Genomic DNA, 15,948 nt, shown 5'->3' with positions numbered 1-15,948 from the left:
GCCTACACTGTTTGGTAGCAGGCAAAAATCGAGGGCACCTTTCTCTCAGAGGCGCTTGCAACAAGTACTGAAGGACCCTGAGTCTCAGGAGTCGCATAGGGCGGGGCTGACGGAAGCCAAGGCTGTAGGCTCCACCCTGAAACCCCGCCCCATCAGAAAAGCTGCCTGTGAAAATGCCTAAACCAAATAGATCACAAACGAAAGAAATGGAGGACAAAAAGCGACTGGATATAGAGTTCAAAACCACACTTATAAGGTTTTTCAAGAGTATCCTAGAAAAGGCAGATAAAATAAATGAGACCTATGAGGATATGAAAAGGGATCAACAAGAAATAAAGAATACATTGTCTGAAATAAAAAATATTATACAGAGTCCTAAAAACAGAATAGAAGATCGCAAGAATCAAGTCAAAGATTTGGAATATAAAGAGCCAGAAGACATTCCTCTGCAGAAGCTAGAAGGCAAGAGAATCCAGAAAATTGAAGATAATGTAAGAAACCTCTGGGACAACTTCAAACGATCCAACATCAGAATCATGGGGGTCCCAGAAGATGAGAGAGAGCAAGATATCGAAAACATACTGAAAGAAATAGTGACAGAAAACTTCCCCCACCTGGGGAAAGAATTGGACTTACAAGTCCAGGAAGCACACAGAACTCCAAATAAGAGGAATCCAAAGAGGACCACACCAAGACAAATCATAATTAAGATTCCAAGAGCAAAGGACAAAGAGAGAATATTAAAAGCAGCAAGAGCTAAGCAGGTGGTTACCTATAAAGGAGCTCCTATACGATTGTCAGCTGATTTCTCAACAGAAACCATGCAGGCCAGATGGGAATGGCAAGAAATATTCAAGGTGATGAATAGTAAGAACCTACAGCCAAAAATACTCTACCCAGCAAAGCTATCACTCAGAATCGAAGGTCAGATAAAGAGCTTCACTAATAAAAAAAAGCTAAAGGAGTTCATCACCACCAAACCAGAATTATATGAATTGCTGAAGGGGGTTCTTTCAGAAGAGAAAGTAAATAAAGATAAAAATTATGAACAACAAATACGTAACTATCAACAAGTGAATCTAAAAACCAAGGAAATTAAAAAAAAAAATCTGATGAACAATATTAACTGTGGAATATAATAGAATCAGAGGTATGGAAGGGGAGTGAACTAATGATTCTTGGGGAATAGGGGACAGGGGAATGTGGGAAGAGACTGAACATAAACTGTGCACCTATGGATGAGGACAATGGGGGTTGGGGAAAGGGCAGAGGGTGGGGTGGGAAGGGGGGGGGAAAGGAACACTTGTAATAATATGAACAATAAAAATTTATTAAAAAAAAATTAAAATTAAAATTAAAAAAAAAATTAAGTAAATTAAAAAAAAAGAGGGATAAAGAGATAGAAAAAGAAGAAGAGGAAAAAAATAATGACAAAATGAAGTTGGAAAACAGGGAAAAAAAGAAGATGGAGAGAGAGAGAGAGAGAGAGAGAGAGAGAGAGAGAGAGAGAGAAGAAGCAAACTAAAAGAGAAATGTGAAACAAACTATATATATGTGGAGAAAATTGCCAAAGAACAACCTCTGGACCCCGCCAATGCCAGTAACAATATTTGGAGATTAATACAAACTACTATATCCACTATTATTAAGTAAGGCTATGATATACAGAAGTAAAAAAAACAAACAAAAACAGAGGATTTAAAAAAAAATACAAAGCAACAATAACAATACAGGAATAAGCATAACAATTTCACTAAAAAGCATAAAAATTCACAATAATCAACCTTCACACAAACAATGCGACAAGGATAGAGGGGAGAACAGATTTTTTTTTTTTTTTTAACTAGTTGATATAGTGCAGAGATTGGTATTTATACACTTGGATCAGGGGTTGGAACTTAGGTCTATAAGTATAGTGAGAGCTTTAGCAGGGGGTATACAGAGAGAATAGAGGAAAAACTAAAGCCAGAATGGGATAGGATAAACTGTAGACTAAAGGGTAAAGTTTAGTAAGAGAGTGATAGTGTAAAGGTTGAGTTGAGATAGGGTTGAATGATGCTATAGTAGAGATTAAAATAGAATGAAGGTTACTCCTAATGTAAAATAAAGAAAAAATAAAATGGTACTAGAGAGAGAGAGAAAAAAAATAAATAAAAATTTTTTAAAAAAATTGCAAAATAGCAGTAGTAATAGTGATGATAGAGATTGAAAAATGTAATAATTGAAAAGGTAAAATCAAGTAAGGAAAAAAGAAAAAAAAATTGTTTCTTAAGTAAAAGATATGAAAAATGAAAATAAAATAAAGAATAGCAAAATTAGCATAAAAATGACCAGTAGTAGTCCCTTACTTCCTCAGTTAATGTATTTGGCACTTCTGATTCTCGGACCAGACAGTCTTGCAGTTCCCAGCTTTCCACTGCACCTCAGTTTTGTAAGGTAATCCTTAATTTTAAGTAGGCTATATCTTAGTTATTTGTGTCCATTTATTTTTGATTAATTAAAAGACAAAAGAAAAGAAAAGAAAAGAAAAAAAAAAAGAAGGGCAGTTTGTAATTCAGCTCTTAGGTGTCAGTGTTTCTGGTTTGACCTCCCAGTCTTTTTGGTTGCTCTGGCCTTCTTTCTCTATGGCTCTAGCTGGCAGGGTGCTAGCTGGCTCCCAGACTATCTCTTCTGGCTCCGATCCCTTGTTTCCAGGAAGGGAATTTCTCCCTGCCAATTCCCCGGATATGCCCAATTAGGCAGATCTTACCTAGTATTCCGAAGCTAGGGGGTGAAGGGGATCAGGCGCCGAGGTGTCCAGATGTTCCGCCCTTGGCGGGACAGCCGTGAATCTTAACACTCTGTCCCCTGTCCCCTGGCGTTTTTGTTTTTTTTTAAATAAAATAAAAAATTCCCGCTTCTGGGGAAGCTTATGCCAAACCCAGCACTAGATGTCGCTGCAGCCTTCTTAGGGCTCAGCTTTGCGGGCGCTCCATGGAGGGGGGCCGGAACTCTCCGGCTACCAAAGCTGGCCGTGCCGCAGGACCGCGATCTCTCAGGCTTTCCCCGCAAACTCTGACCTTTCCGTGGGTGACCGAAGAACTCCTTTGAATCCATGCGCCTGCGCCAACTCGGGCGTCTCAGCTACTGGATGGACCTCTCCGCTGTGGGCTTTCCCGGCCTCAGAGAAGCCACTCCTTTCTCGCAGCGCCGCCGCCGCTGCCGCTGCCGGCTGCCGCCGTGGCCAGGAAATTCTGTCCAGAGGATCGCTCCCTAGCTTGCTAGAGACCTCGGCTGCCCCTCAGCTGCTAATCAACCCTCCCTGAGCGACTCAGATGCCACTTTTATCTGTTCTGGGACCAGAGTCAGAACGAGTCCGACTGTTCGGTCGCCATCTTCAAGCTCCGCCCCTCCTTGTTGATCTTTTGTATTGTTTTTTTGGTCTCTATGTCAGTGGAGACTGGTCTTTATTATTTCCTTCCTTCTGCTTACACAGGGTTTTCTTGTTGTTCTCTTTCTAACTCTTTGAGTTGCAGGATTAGGTAATTTATTATCATTGTTTCTTGTTGTTTTTTTTTTTTGCAGTAGGCTTGTAGAGCTATGAACTTCACTCTCAAGACTGCTTTTGCTGTGTCCCATAGATTTTGAATTGTTGTGTTTTCATTGTCATTTGTTGTCATGATGCTTATTATTTCTTCTTTCATCTCTCTGATAACCCAATCATTGTTTAATAGCTTGCTATTTAATCTCCATGTGTTTGACTTTTGGGGGGATTATTTTTGTTGTAGTTTATTTCCAGTTTTATGCCACTGTGATCTGAGAAGATGCTTAATATGATTTGTATCTTCTAGAATTTGAAAAGACTTTGCCTGTGACCCAATATATGATCTATCTTTAAAAATGACCCATGTGCACTTGAGAAGAATGTATATTTTGTGGCATTAGGGTGAAACATTCTGAAGATGTCAATTCATTCTATCTGATCTAGTAAGTCATTTAGGATTGATGTTTCTTTGCTGATTTTTTGTTTAGAGGATTTGTCCAATGGTGATAGTGGGATATTTATATCCCCTACTATGATTGTATTGCTGTCAATCTCTCCCTTGATATCCTCCAGAGTAATTTTTATGTATTTGGGTGCTCCTGTATTGGGTACATATATATTTACCAGAGTTATTTATTCTTGTTGGATTGCTCCCTTTAGTATTATAAAGTGGCTTTCCTTATCTCATTTTCTATCCTTCACTTTGAGATCTAATTTGTCAGAGATAACTATTTCTACCCCAGCTTTTTTTTTTTAATTTCCATTTGCCAGAAATACTTTTTTCTATCCCTTCACCATCAGTTAGTGTGTCTTTTTTTCTGAGGTAGGTTTCCTGTAGACAGCAGATATATGGGTCATGTTTTCTTATCCAATCTGTTACCCTATATCTTTTGATTGGAGCATTTAATCCATTTACCTTTAAAGTTATTTTTGATAGATACTTGTTTGTCGCCATTTTTATTCTTTACCCGGTGTTCCTTCTTTGCTTCCTATTTCTTTTTTTATAACAGACCTTTTAACATTTTTTGCATTGCTGGTTTGGTGGTAATAAACTCCCTTAGTCCTTTTTTGTCTGTGAAAGTCCTGATTTCACCTTCAATTTTGATTGATAGGCTTGCTGGGTACAGTTTTCTTGGATTCAGACCTTTCCTTTGCATGACTTTGTATATTTCATTCCATTCCCTTCTGGTCTGATATGTTTCTGTTGACAAATCAGTCACTAGTCTGATGGGGATTCTTTGTATGTAACTTTCTGTCTCTCTCTAGCTACTTTTAATATTCTTACTTTGTTGGTGGTGCTTGCCAATTATAATATGCCTTAGTGTCAGTCTTTTGAGGTTCATTTTGCTTGGGACTCTGTGAGCTTCTTGGATTCATGTGGCATTTTTCTTCCCTATATCAGGAAAGTTTTCTGACATTATTTCTTCAAACAGGTTTTCTGTTCCTTGTTCAGTTTCCTTTCCTTCTGGCATGCCTATTATGCAGATGTTGTTTTGTTCCCTTAGGCTCTCCTCATGCTTTTTAGAAGCTGCTCTACTTGGGTATTTTTTCCTATGTTGTTTTTCAGCTCAATTATGTGGTCCTCTGCTTCTGCTAGCCTACTCTTGATGCTTTCTATCGAGTTATTTATAGCAGCAATGTCATTTTTCATTTCTTCTTTGATTCTTCTTCATTTCTTCTTGGTTCTTACACATATTGTCAAATTTGTCTTCCATTCTTTTCATCCACCTTATGATCATTTCTCTGAATTCTTTCTCTGAGGTTGCTTGCCTCCATTTCATTTACTTCCTTTTCTGGTGATGCCTGGTTTTCTTTCATATGTGGGCTGTTTCTTTGTCTCCCCACGATCTTTCTTCCCTGTGTGTCTGGTTATGTAGTTCTCTCTCTCCTTATCCCAGGCAAAATCTGACCTTTTTGTGAGAGAGTGTAGAGCTCCTCTGAATCTGCATGCTTGCGGCACTTGGGGGCTGGTGTTCTCAGGTTCACAGTTGTTTGGTGAGTGCCATAATTGTAGATTCCCAGGCTTTTTAGGCATCCGATAACATCCACTTTCCCCTTCATATAGCATGGTCTCCATGTCTGAGTGGGTCACTCTGTGAGGGAACCCAGCAGCAGTGGGGATTGCCCAGTCAGGGGAGCCCTGTCTAGCAGTCCTCCACAGTCTCCTGGAGTATAGCTATCCCTCAACTCACCAACAAACACTCCCCTTGCGACCACACACTCTCCCTTTGTTTTCTCACTCACACACTATCTTGCAGTCTGCCTTCCCATTGGCAGCCATTTTCCTAGCCCTAAAAATGTACTTTTAAAAACAAATAAAAATACCATGAAGATATTCTGAACAATCCAACTAGTCTTATATCTTGGAACCACAGTTAAATTAAATATCCTTTCAAAAAGAAAATTTTGACTGGTTAAAGTACATAAATAAGTACAAAATTTTTTTATATATAATCTATATATATAAAAGGCTAAGTTGACTTGCACATGTGTGATACATATAAAGCTCTTGCTGGTGCCAATTGCACACATGTGTTTTGATCTGTCATTGTCAATCATGAATTTGGTTGACACTTCTATTATAGAGAAAGAGCAAATAGCAATATTAAAATATTTCTTCTAACTAATTTCCTTTCAATGTGCATGAATCCATGCACCAGGATTCTAGTATATAAATATGTGTGTGATATATATATATATATATATATATATATATATATACATACACACACATACACACACACACATACTATGGTTATATAAATATATGTATATGGAGGAGTGGGCAAAAGTAGCTTTATAGTTGTGAGCATGTGAAACAGAGTTTATTCTTGTATTATTTATGAATTATTGCATTATTTTTCATATGAACAACTGTAGACCTACTTTTGCCTAACCCTGTATTATATAATTATGTATTATATATATAATTTCTATAGTATAATTCAATCATTCTTAATTATGGCAATAGTTTTGTGACAAATTACATAACAACTGTCAAATAAAATTTAGCCTAATAATAAATTATTATGTTATTAGAGACAACAATAGGGAAAATTCATTCAGTATGTTACCTCATAGTTTGGATACACTGTTTTCTTCATGACAGATACAGGAACAGAGAATTTTTGTGAAGTTGATTTCCAAAAGAACTTTGTAATTCTTGGATAAGCAGACATCTTTGAAAAGAACATAAAAGATTATTAAAAACTAATAAATGGTCTACAAGGAAAATACCCAGGCTCCTATCAAAATCATATCTAGTTACCCAGAAAGTGAGGTGATTGGTTCCACAGTCTCTAAAAGTCTAGAAAAAAACTTTTTATATCCACCAGATTAGCAAAAATGTAAAGTTGACAATTGAAAGTGGTGCCCAGAGTGTGGGGAAATTAGTAGAACTACACTGGAGGACAATGGTTCATTTCTAATAAAATGGGAAATGTGCATGCCATATGATCCAGCAATTTCACTTACCTATATAGTATAAGGAGATTCTTAACCATGTGCATAAAGAGATATGTATAACAATGTTCATAGTGCATATGAAATAGCAAAAACAAGGCCCAATCTCAATATCCATTAATAGAGAAACAGATGACTTAATATGGTATATTCATATAACTAAACACTAGTAAAGTTGGTCAAGCACAAATAGTATAAAGCATAGATGGATCATAACAGTATAGTATTGACAGTAAATAAGCAAGTTTTAGAAAGAGGCATACAAAATAGTGCCTTTATATAAATGTATATAAAACACACAAAACTACATTTATTGTTTCAAGTTACAAATACACCTATCTATCTTCACTAATAAAAGAGAAATATGCAAATTGACCATACTTCCATGACACCCACCAGCCAATCAGGAGGGGTCCCAGATTGAAGAGGGTGCAGGCTGGACTGAGGGACAACCCCCATCCTTGTGCACGAATTTTGTGTACCAGGCCTCGAGTATGTGTGTGTGTGTATATATATTTCTAATATGCAAATAGACCGAATGTCAGAACAACTGAACAACCTAACAACAGGACAAGGGAACAACAAAACAGCTGAACAACCAGTTGCTATGATGTGCACTAATCAGCAGGGGTGTGTGTGGAATATGGCAGGCATTGGCAGCAGGCAGCAGAGCGCAGAATTGGTGGGCATTGGCGGCAAAGGAATGGTGGAGCAGATGAGCGGGGGTGCCAGACCAAGGTGGGGCACTGGTCGCTGACATTGAGGCGAGCCTCTAGTGATTACTGAAAATTCATTGCTCCCACATGTTGTGGTCCTGCTTGGCACTCGCACCTGCTGCAGGCGCCGGCCCCACTTGCACCCACTGCCGGTGCCTGGTGCAGGCCTTGATAGCTTGGCACTGTCAGCAGAAGCAAGCAGCAGCTGCCAGCCCCAATTGCCCTTTAGGGCTTCTCCACCTCCCCCTGCTCCTGAGGGGCGATTATGGCTGGCAGCCGCCTCTTGCACCTGCTGCTGGCAATGGCCCCATTTGCACCCACTGCCAGTGCTGGAGCCCCTGCTCACACTCACTGCTGGCGTCGGCCCCAATCGCTATGCTCCATCAGCAGGTGCAAGCAGGGCCAGCGAGGTCAGCCCATGGGAGCAACAGCGGTGGCAAAAGCGGGGCTACTGGCAGACAGGGGACCAGTGGCCACAGCAGGAGGGGCCAGGCAAGGGCATGGAGAATGAGCTGAGAACCACTCCTGTGCCCACCATAGCCTCATGGTCCATGTTTCAAGGACTATGAATTTGTGTACGGGGCCCCTAGTTAAAGTATAAAATCAGTGACTAGAAAGACCACAATTGTAACAGAGCCTACCCTTGGGCAAGGAGGAAGAAAAAAAATGGAACTAGGAAGTACAACCAAATGTTAATATTTATAAATTCTTCATAATATGTCCCCAAGTATGTATTAATTTAGTTTTATGCTTTTAAAACCTTTTCAAAATAAATATTAATTGAGCATAGGGTAATTTTTAAGAGGTGAAACTATTCTCTATGATGCTGGAATTGTGGCTATATGACATTACATATTTCCAAAACCTATTGAACTGTACAACACGAAGTGTAAACCTTAATGTATAAAAATGTTTAATCATTTAGGAGATCAAGAGGAATCCCAATATGGAATACAGAATGCAACAAAACAATCTAACTGTATTATAAATGTATGAAACAACTTCACAGAAGGAGGAGGGGTGAAAGTTGTTGATCTTAATAACTGGGAAATGAGTATATATATAATACTAAAGGCCACAGGAACTGTACACAGCTGATAAAGTGCATTCTCCAGGAATATAGGTTAATAATTCTGATACATCTATACACGTACACTTCTATACAGGAATTGAGCAATTAAGTAAATGGGTGGAGAATGATAGAACCCAGGTTTGTCACTGTTGGAGTAGGAATTTAAAGATGAGCGAGGGAGGAGGCTGGAATGATCCATGTGGTAATGCATTGGAGTTGGAGACAGCAGTATGAACTCATGTTTTAGACATGGATGGTGACACATAGAAACAGTTTTAAATATGTGTGTTTTATAGGTGTTGATATACACACATGTGCTTCCTTGCTGTGTCAACAAGCACACCTAATGCCCAGATTTTTACATCAATTACATTCTATAATAAAGGTAACTAAGGCTTTCAGTAGAAATTGCTGATTATGTGGACTGACGCAGGAAATATATAAGATGAGCCTAGAGTTTATTGTATTGCCAGAAATTAAGAGTTTTCCAAAATCCCTCAATGGTGGGGTGTGTTCATGCTAGTAGAAGCAAGTGGAGGAGTTCTCAATGACCAGAGCTCACACTTAGTTTCTTTCTTCAGTGCCTGAAAAATGTTCTGCCACTGAATATTCTGTTTCTGGAGCCCATCATTTCTGATGGTAAATCCATTGCCACTCATGTTGTTTTTCTCAGAAGTTTGACTACTATGTGGCTTGGTCAAGCTTTTTTGTTTTGTTTTGTGTGTGTGTGTCGTGTGTGTGTGTGTGTGTGTGTATTAAGATTTTTCTTGCTTGGGATTTGCTTAGCTTCCTGAATATATTTAAGTATTTTTTCCATATTGGGGAAACTTTTAGCCATTATTTCTTTCTATACATTTTCAGTCATCTCCCTTTCTTTTTCTTCTCTTTCCGGTACTGCAATCACACAAGTATTAAATCTTTTGTTAGATTTCCACAGGTTCCTGTGTCTCTGCTAAATTTTTTCTATTTTTTGTTGTTGTTGTTTAGACTGTATAAATTATATTGTTCTATTTTCTAGATCACTGATTCTTTCATGTCTCCTCCATCCTACTTTTGAACCCACCCATTGAGCTCTTTATTTTAATTATTACATTTAATTAAAATTTTTGTTTATTTTCTATAGTTTTAATTTCTTTCTTAAGACTTTCTATTTTCTTTTTTCTTATCTGGTGATAGGAAGCTTGTTTCCTATGTTTTCTCTAGGAGTTTTATTATTTCAGTCTTTCATCTATTTTTGAGTTCATTTTTATGTGTGGCATAAGATAGTAAACCAGTTTCATTCTTTTTCACATGATTGTTTAGTTTTCAAAACACCATTTACTAAAGGGGCTATTCTTTCCCCATTGCATAATCTTGGCTCATTTGTCCTGAGTTAATTTACCATATATGTGTGGGTTTATTTCCAGGATCTCTAATAATAATCTATGTGTGTTTTCATGCCAATCCCATAGTGTTTTGATTATTATAGCTTTGTAATATAGTTTAAAATCTTGTGCTGTTTTTCTTCTTTCTCAAGATTGCTTTGGCTATTTTAGGGTCTTTTAGGTTTGTAACATACTACAATTGTAAAAAAAAAAAAAAGAAGAAAATCTTACCTTTTGCAGCTGCATGAATGCACCTAGAGAGTATTATGCTAACTGAAATAAGCCAGCCAGAGAAAGACAAATACTATATGATCTCATTTATATGTAGACCAATGGACAAAATGAACTGATGAACAAAATAGGACCAGAGGCATTGATACATGGAATAAACTGTCTCATCTCAGAGGGGAGAGGAGTGGGGTAGACTGGATGCGATTAGCCAGAGAACATCTGTGCATATATGCCTAACCCATGGACTCAGACAACAACAATGTGGTGAAGGTTGGGGATTGGGGGGAGGGGTCCAGGACTGCATGAAGGGGGACAAATGGGGGAAATCAAATAGTGTCAACAATAAAAAAATCAGACATGAGAATCCAACCATCTTCTATTAAGCCAGAGATTTGTAAAACAAATAACAATCTAGTTTCTCATCAAAATTGTTGTCTAAAATATGATATTTCATAAAAATACTTTATTTATTTTGACATATATGACTTTATCACTATTATTTTTAATAAACAAAAAATAAACTATTTAGTATTTTCTCAGTTTTAATTTCCAATATTGTATCAATAGATATCATCCACATAAATAATTGACTTCTCCAATATTTTTAATAGTACAAAAGAGCCCTGAAATTTAAATTTGAGAACCTCTGAAATAGAGAAAACTAATATTAAGGAAGTTCTTACTTCCTCTCCAAAGAGCTGTAGGCGTGGTTTCTGATCATGCCATCTAGTTTCTTGTGCCAATTCAGGTGGTATCACTGGCATTGTTGGAAGGTCGGAAACATATGCTTGATTGTCACTCATAAGAGGGATTCCTTGCCATAATCTATAGTGTGATAAAAACAATAAATTTCTTGTTTACCTTATTGACAAACTAAAGGTATTTGTTCTCATTTCATATCTACATTGAGGTAAACACATTAACATTTGATTACTGTATTAAGTAGAGATTGTTCAAAAGTCAGATAATCCAAATGGGAAATAATTTTAAAATAATTTATGTTTGATTCTAAACACATTTAAGTCATAACCTTTATGATGGTTTTGTTTTATTACATTGGAATAGTAAGTTCACCTTATGTAAACCTGATTACAAAAGAGATTAAAAGTTCTGTACCCTCTGATTGCTAACCTGCTCCCCACTCCAAACTCACGGAAAATGCTTTCATTTCTTAGACTGAGGTAAAGCATCAGCCTTAGCAGAATTCACTTCTGACATTAAAATGTCCTCTTCCTGATTCATATCTTGCTAACACAAACAGAAAACTGTTATAGCATCAAGTCTTTCCTTCTACACTATAAACTGCATAAACATGAGGATATATATGAGGTACAAACTTACCAACAAAAGTCTAAATTAAGCCAAAGAAATGAGCTAAATAAAAAATTGAAGGCCTAATATGTCTGTAATGACTAACTTTCAGACCAACCTGGAAATCCATTAATTTTTGTGTTGCAGCACTTACTGTATGTAAAAGAAATATAAGGTAAGTATAAAGTGAATTTACACAAACTATAACTATATCAATTTCACCTGGAAGTATTTAGAGCCAATGTTGCCTCTAACTTTTTATATATTACTAGAGGCCCAGTGCACAAAATTTATGCATGGAGTTGGGGGGGGGGGGCCTTCAGCCCAGCTTGGACCCTCTCCAATCTGGGACCTCTTGGGATTGGGCCAAAACTGGCAGTCAGACATCCCTCTCACAATCTGGGGCCATTGGCTCTTAACTGCTTACCTGCCTGCCTGCCTGATTGCCCCTTAGTGCCCCTCTGCCAACCTGGTTACCCCCAACTGCCCCCCCTTCTGGCCTGGTCACTTCCAACTGCCCCCTCTGCTAGCCTGGCTGCCCCCAACAGCCCCCCTGCCGGCCTGGTCACCCCTCACTGACCCACCCCCGCCAGCCTGGTCACCCCTCACTGACCCACCCCCGCCAGCCTGGTCACCCAACTCAGCCTGCTGGTCAGTCATTCGGTTGTCCCTCGCTAACCCCCCTGCTGGCCTGGTCACACCTCTCTGCCCCCTGTCTGCTGGCCTGGTCGCCCTCACTGCCCCCCACTGCCGGCCTTGTCACCTCACGCAGCCTGCTGGTCAGTCATTGGGTTATCCCTCGCTAACCCCCCTGCTGGCTTTGTTGCTCCACACAGCCCACTGTTCAGTTGTTACTGTGAGGGCATCATGACCAATTTTCATATTACCCTTTTATTAGTATAGATTAGGGGTGTCGAACTCAATCAGAGAAGGGGCCAAAATCTAAAATCCAGCCTAAATCGCGGGCCGAATGGTTTACTGAACAGTCATAAACTGACAATGTCATAAACTGACAGCGGAGTGCAGTGATGACAGCGCGGTGCGGGCCACATTGCAAGGCCTGGCGGGCTGGATTTGGCCCGCGGGCCTTGTGTTTGACACATGTGGTATAGATTATATGAACAATCACATACAAGCCACCAAATGTGAAGACTAAGTGTATACAAACCCACCTGACTTTAGCTTACTAAATCCCTCAAATTCCATCATTCCAGGTTAGAAAACAAGCCACCCAAAACTAGGCTGGAGAAGATGGGGCTTTGCCAAACCAGAGTCATGGACAAAAGCTTCCTATTTCATGTAGTCAAATATTTGCATTCAGAGAGAACATAAAGTTCAACTCCCAGTATGGTGACTATGATAGACTGCCAGTCAACAACCAATCCATCGTAACTTTGAGGACGAACAACTAAAACTCTCCTGGAGCCAATGTCCTAGAGATAATTTAAGATCCACTAACCAGATACACTCACATACAATTGGGAAGACAGAACGTTCTGGTCTTTTGTTGGCAAGCAGTCATGGTCACATTGAGTTCTGTAGCAGTATTCGGTTACTTCGTGTGTGTGTGTCTGTGTGTGTATGATTTCCAGTGAACATACCAACAGGCATAGTGTGACTGGTGTGTTGCCAGTGCTGGTTCCAGGTTTCCCTAGTCCAGAGGAGCAGCTCCCAGCAGCCAGTAAAGCAGCTGTGTGAGTCTTCTGTGGAAGCCCTCCCTGCATAAAACCCATTTTTCCAACCTTTCCATTGATGTTATAAGCATTGAATTCCCATTACTAAATCCCCTTTTGCTTAAAATAGCTAAAATATTTTATTTTTTTTGCAACTCAGTCTTGACTAATATATAAAAACAAAACACACACACACACACACACACACACACACACACACACACAGAACAGGGTAAGGTCTAGGGGCTAGAAGAATGAGCCAGGAAAGTACATACATCAAGATCAGTAAAGTATTTCTAAGGTCAGGGAGCAGGTGAGGGACTTAAGAAGCTGCCTGAAGCACTGCTGTATTTTTGTCTGTTCCTAAACCAAATAACGAGGTAGTGAGGGTCCTACACAACTTACTGTCTTTTCACATTCCAACTGTGCACTGAAGAAATAGAAATTCTGGTTGATTGGAAGGAAAGTGAAGGAAGTCCTTAGATATTTTAGAATACACACCCCTGGGAGACACGAATGCGGAACCTTGGTGGGAAGGCTGCCCAAGGTTAGCAACTGTCCTTGCATGACAAAGATGAATCACTTACTCTGAAATTCTTCTCCACACTTTCCCTGCTTCCTTATTTCCAGAGGGAAAAACCAATCCTTTCTGGAGTTCTTCCCATTGGAATACACCACCATTTCAGATGTTCAGATTGAGTCTCTTCTACTCGAGGCTCTACCTCATTCCCAAAAGTAATCACTAACACTGACCCTTCTCCTTCCAGAGAGTCTCGCAGGCCCATTGCTTTTCCTCTCGTCTGATCCCAATGATGTCATGTTTGTTGGTCCCTTATCCCCACCCTATGCTATATACCCTGCCAGAGTTATCATCACATACTTTAATGACTGCACCTGAGCTCCTATGCCTGGCATTTTGAATCCTCTAGTCTGGGTACCATCTACCTGGCCAGTCCTATTTTCTGGCCCAGCCTACATTCACTCTGCAAAAGGTGCTGTATGTGCTGAGATTATTACAAGGGCAAACCAAATTACCATCCAGTGTGCCTATGAAAATGGTGAAAACAATGCTTTCAGATCTCAACTCCTCCGTGAGACCTTTTTTAAAAATCCTCACACGAGGATATGTTTTATTTATTTTAGAGAGAAGGGCAGGGAAAGAGAGAGGGGGGGAAAAACACACCATGGTTATTTGTCTCCTATACTGGGATCCAAACTGCACCTACTTATGAAGCCCTGAATGGAAATTGAACCCACCTTTCAATGTATAGAACGATGCACCCATCAGCTAAGCCACAAAGGCCAGGGCTCCATGAGACCTTTATAATGCCCCTCTGCCCGGTCAAAATTCATCTTTGCTTCCCTAGTTTTCCTGTTGCATTTGATTTTTCTCTTTCATTATAGAGTATAAGGTCCAATTTATTCCACACATCTTTTCAGAGTAGATCATAGGTTGGTTTGGGGAGCCACATTAATTCTTATTCACTTTCTGTTTCCCACATTATTAGGTACTGAATAAGTACTGTTGAATTTTGGCTGAGGGAGAAGAGTCCTCCAGGAAAAGCCAATCTTAGACCTTGTCCTGGGCAACTAAGAACAATGTGTCAGCATGATGTGCTGCGGTGCTTCTCAAAGTGAGTTCTCTACTTAACATTATTGGCATCGCATGGGGACCTGCTAGAAATGTAAAATCTTGAGCCCCATCACAGCTAATGAATCATAATCTCTGGAGGTGGGGCCCAGCCATCGGTGCTTTCACCCAGCCCTGCAGATGCTTCTTATGTAGGCTGAAGGTTGAAAATCACTGAGGTACTGCAGTCTAGCCTAAAACAGCCCAATCATTAGAATATGCCTGGGTAGTTGCTCAGATTTCTCCTCTAGAGATTCTAACTCAGTGGGTTTGAGATAGAGTCTGAGAATTGATGCACTTAGAATTGATTCCACGTGATCCTCATCCTCAGGAGAAGCCTAAAAAAAAAATCACTGATATAATGGGGAGAGCTAGCTTTTGGAATGAGGCTAAAGCACAAGGTTTTAACCCCAGCTTGGCCAGTTAGTGTGCTATGTGGGGTAGGTCACTTTTTTGTCCTAAGTCTGTTTCCTCATCTATATATGGCAACAGTAATCAGGCTCTTTAGGCTCTAGTGCTCAGAAATAATATATGCACAAATTTGTACATAGCATATGCTCAATCAGTGGTTGATATGATAATCATTGTTATTATGATTAAGGCGACTGAATGATAGAATAACACCCATCTCACTGGAGTGAGTTAAATCTCCATCCCTGTCAACATCTGTCATCCACAGAGCCAGAGATATAAAATGTATTTCTTATTGTAGACTGCTTTCAAAAAGGCTTATAAAACATTTGTACTAAGCTGTGAGCACATGCTACAAGTCTCGGCACACATATTCTGTGAGTTACAAAAAGTGACCATGAGCTCCATCCTGTGAAGCATGGAAAAAGGCTCTCGCCTCCTTGGTGTGACTTGACTTGAGTTCCCCCCACACATCTTCATCCTCCCTTCCATAGTGAATTAATTTTGCTCCTTAGGGGTATAAAACCTCGGGGAGGCTTCACAGTCACTGTTACA

At 39.5% G+C, this 15,948-nt stretch overlaps 1 protein-coding gene across 1 annotated transcript in view; it reads right to left on the bottom strand.

Annotated features, from left to right (window-relative positions):
- TTC6 (tetratricopeptide repeat domain 6) overlaps nucleotides 1-15,948 on the bottom strand; it is a 215,817-nt gene that overhangs the window by 77,157 nt on the left and 122,712 nt on the right. Inside the window, exons 9-10 of the mRNA XM_084880152.1 lie at nucleotides 11,052-11,193; nucleotides 6,598-6,702 (exon numbers count right to left, since the gene is read on the bottom strand). Of these exons, the coding sequence (XP_084736278.1) occupies nucleotides 6,598-6,702; nucleotides 11,052-11,193 (247 nt within the window). The remainder of the gene's footprint in view (nucleotides 1-6,597; nucleotides 6,703-11,051; nucleotides 11,194-15,948) is intronic.

Source organism: Pipistrellus hanaki, assembly GCF_964339955.1.
Source record: "Pipistrellus hanaki genome assembly, chromosome: 1".
Lineage (NCBI taxonomy): Eukaryota > Metazoa > Chordata > Mammalia > Chiroptera > Vespertilionidae > Pipistrellus > Pipistrellus hanaki.
This window is presented reverse-complemented; position numbering and strand designations above follow the sequence as displayed.